This window comes from Neopelma chrysocephalum, unplaced genomic scaffold (assembly GCF_003984885.1).
Source record: "Neopelma chrysocephalum unplaced genomic scaffold, ASM398488v2 Primary Assembly neopelma1_96154, whole genome shotgun sequence".
In the NCBI taxonomy this organism is placed as follows: domain Eukaryota; kingdom Metazoa; phylum Chordata; class Aves; order Passeriformes; family Pipridae; genus Neopelma; species Neopelma chrysocephalum.
This window is the reverse complement of record NW_020924803.1, coordinates 396-3,141: the sequence shown is the minus strand read 5'-3', so window position 1 is coordinate 3,141 and position 2,746 is coordinate 396. Positions and strand designations below refer to the sequence as shown.

The following is a 2,746-nucleotide window of genomic DNA, read 5'->3' as shown; positions in this document are numbered from 1 at the left end:
CCGGGCGCTCCGGCTCTTCCCTGCGAGGGACAAGGTGGGTGACACCCTCTCGGGGGAGGGGACACCCCGGGGTCCGCCCTCCCCCCCCCGCCCCAGCACTTACGTCGGGTCCGGGGGGTCCGGGGGGTCCGGGGGGCCCGGTGGGGCCCGGGGGACCTGTGGGAGAGGGGGCACAGCTCAGCTCGGCCCCGGGGCACCCCAAAACGGGTTGTGGGGGGCAGGGGATGGGGACACACACTCACCCACGGGTCCCACGGGTCCGGGGGGGCCCACGGGCCCCACGATGCTCCTGGTGGGCTCCGTGAAGGTGTTGGAGAGGAGGGGGTCCCCTGGGGGAAGGGGGAAAGGGGGGTGGGCAGGGGGCAGGGCTGGGGGGGTGGGGGACCCCTCCCCTGCTCTGTCCCACACCTGGGACCCCAGTGTTGGCAGGGGGGTCCCCAGTGCTGCCCAGTGCCCCCCACCTCCTCCCTGGCACCCCAATGATGGCAATGGGGTCCCCAGCGCCACCCAGCCCCTCCCACCTCATCCCTGGGACCCCAGTAATGGCAACGGGGTCCCCAGCTGTGCCCAGTGCCCCCCACCTCATCTCTGGAGCCCTGGTAGTGTCAGGGGGATCCCCAGTGCCCCCCACCTCATCCCTGGAACCCCAATGATGGCAATGGGGTCCCCAGTGCTGCCCAGTGCCCCCCATCTCATCCCTGGGACCCCAGTGATGACAGGGGTTCCCCAGCTCTTCCAGTGCCCCCACCTCATCCCTGGGACCCCAATGTTGGCAAAGGGGTCCCCAGCTGTGCCCAGCACTCTTCATCTCATCCCTGGAGCCCTGGTGGTGTCAGGGGGGTCCCCAGTGCTGCCCAGTGCCCCCCACCTCATCCCTGGGACCCCAATGACGGCCCAGGGGTCCCCAGCTCTGCCCAGTGCTCCACACTTTATAACTGGGACCCCAGTAATGGCCTGGGGGTCACCACTGCTGCCCAGTGCCCCCCATCTCATCCCTTGAGCCCTGATGGTGTCAGGGGGATCCCCAGCTGTGCCCAGTGCCCCCCACCTCATCCCTGGGACCCCAATGACGGCCCAGGGGTCCCCAGCTCTTCCCAGTGCTTCCCACCTCTTCCCCAGGACCCCAATGACAAGCAGGGGGTCCCCACACCACCCCCACCCCACTCCCTCCGGCCCTCTGTGCCCCCAGCCCAGCCCCGTTCCTGGGGTGGGGCCGGGGAAGGACCCTCACCCCTCTACCCCAGCCCCCCTTACTGGGCTGGGCCAGGCGGGGGGTCGCGGGTCCCACGGGGGCAGGGGGGCCCGGCGGGCCGGGGGGGCCGGGGGGCCCCTTCTCTCCGGGGAGCCCCCTGGCCCCATCCCGGCCGGGGGGTCCCGGGGGGCCGGGGGGACCTGCGGGGAGGAAGAGGAGGGTGAAGGTCGGGGGGGTGCCTGCAGCCCCTCCGACCCCCAAACCGCCGCACGGACCCCCCGAGATCCTCCCACCAGGGGAGGGGGGCTCAGCTGGGGTCAAGCGACAGATTTGGGGGGTTGTCCCCCGCTCATCCCGTCGTCCCCCTCCCCTTACCTGGCGGCCCCGTCGGCCCCTTCACTCCCGGAATTCCCGACGGGCCCCGTCCTCCCGCGTCGCCCTTGGGGCCGGGGGGTCCCCTGGGGCCGGGTCTCCCTGCACAGAGCGGCACCCTGAGGGGGGCACCCCGGGGACACCCCCTCGGGGGGGGCCCCCACCGTCACTCACCCCCTCCCGGAGCCCCTGGGGGGCTTGATGTCACCGCTGGGGACAACGGGGGGGGCGGGACAGCACCTCCCCCTTCCCCCCAAATGAGGGGTTCAAAAGGGGGTCCCCCCAAATGAGGGGTCCAAGAGGGGGTCCCCCCAAATATCGATATACTGACAGCACCCCGGGGCTCTCCCAGCGCCGCGGGTGCTGCCGGGTGGCACTGCCACCGTCACTGCCACTGTCACCCCCCTGCCTTACCGTCATCGCCGGGGCTCCCGCGGGCCGCCGGGGACCCCCAGAGCTGCCCCCGGCCCGGGGGGCCGCCCTTGGGTGCTGCGGGGGTGGGGGGCTCTGCCGCTGCCAGCCGGGCAACCTGGCACAGACACAGCGGGGGTGGGCGACAAGGAGACCCCCCGGGGCTCCTGTGCCACTCGGGGGGGGGTGGGAAGGGGTGACAGACCCCAAATTGGGGCTCACCTGCGCCTCCAGGGTGGCGAGCCGGGCCGTCAGCTCCCCGACACGGCTGCAGTTCAGGCACCCTGGGGGAGAGAAATTGGGGGGCACAGGCGGTGGGAGGGCGGCATCCAGCCCCCCCCCCCGTGCCCACCCCGGGTGGTTTTTGGGGAGGGACCCACCTGAGAAGGCCGTGGGGCGCAGGGGGGGCCGGCGGGGGGCTGTGCTGGGGAGCCCCGTGTCCCGCAGGGTGAGGAAGGTGGGAGTCTCTGCAGGGGGAGCGGGGTCAGGGTGGGGAGGGGTGGGAGACTCCCCAAGGGCCACAAGGCTGGGAAAGCCTGTTGATCCTCCCCCCAAAATAGCAGGGGGTGCAGGGACCCCATCCCTGCTCTGGGTGAGGCTCAGTGCCCCAGTCCCACCCATAACCCTGAGTCAGACCCCCCAAACCCACCCAGGGCCCTAAACCAGACCCTCCCTGAACTCATGTGTGACCACCCAGGTCCCCCCAGTCCCACCCATAAATCCGAGTCAGGACCCCCCAAACCCAGCCAGGGTCTTGAACCAGACCCCCCC

General features: G+C 71.8%; 1 protein-coding gene across 1 annotated transcript; it reads right to left on the bottom strand.

Annotated features, from left to right (window-relative positions):
* Positions 1–103: 103 nt before the first annotated feature.
* LOC113981133 (EMI domain-containing protein 1-like) lies at positions 104–2,596 on the bottom strand (the record flags this gene model as incomplete). The annotated part of the gene is made up of 7 exons (XM_027708369.1): positions 2,356–2,596; positions 2,198–2,259; positions 1,979–2,093; positions 1,568–1,666; positions 1,255–1,392; positions 243–329; positions 104–156 (listed from the first exon to the last, which is right to left on the bottom strand). Coding segments are annotated over exons 1-7 (795 nt in total), but the record flags the coding sequence as incomplete, so codon positions are not given.
* Between the last annotated feature and the right edge of the window lie 150 nt (positions 2,597–2,746).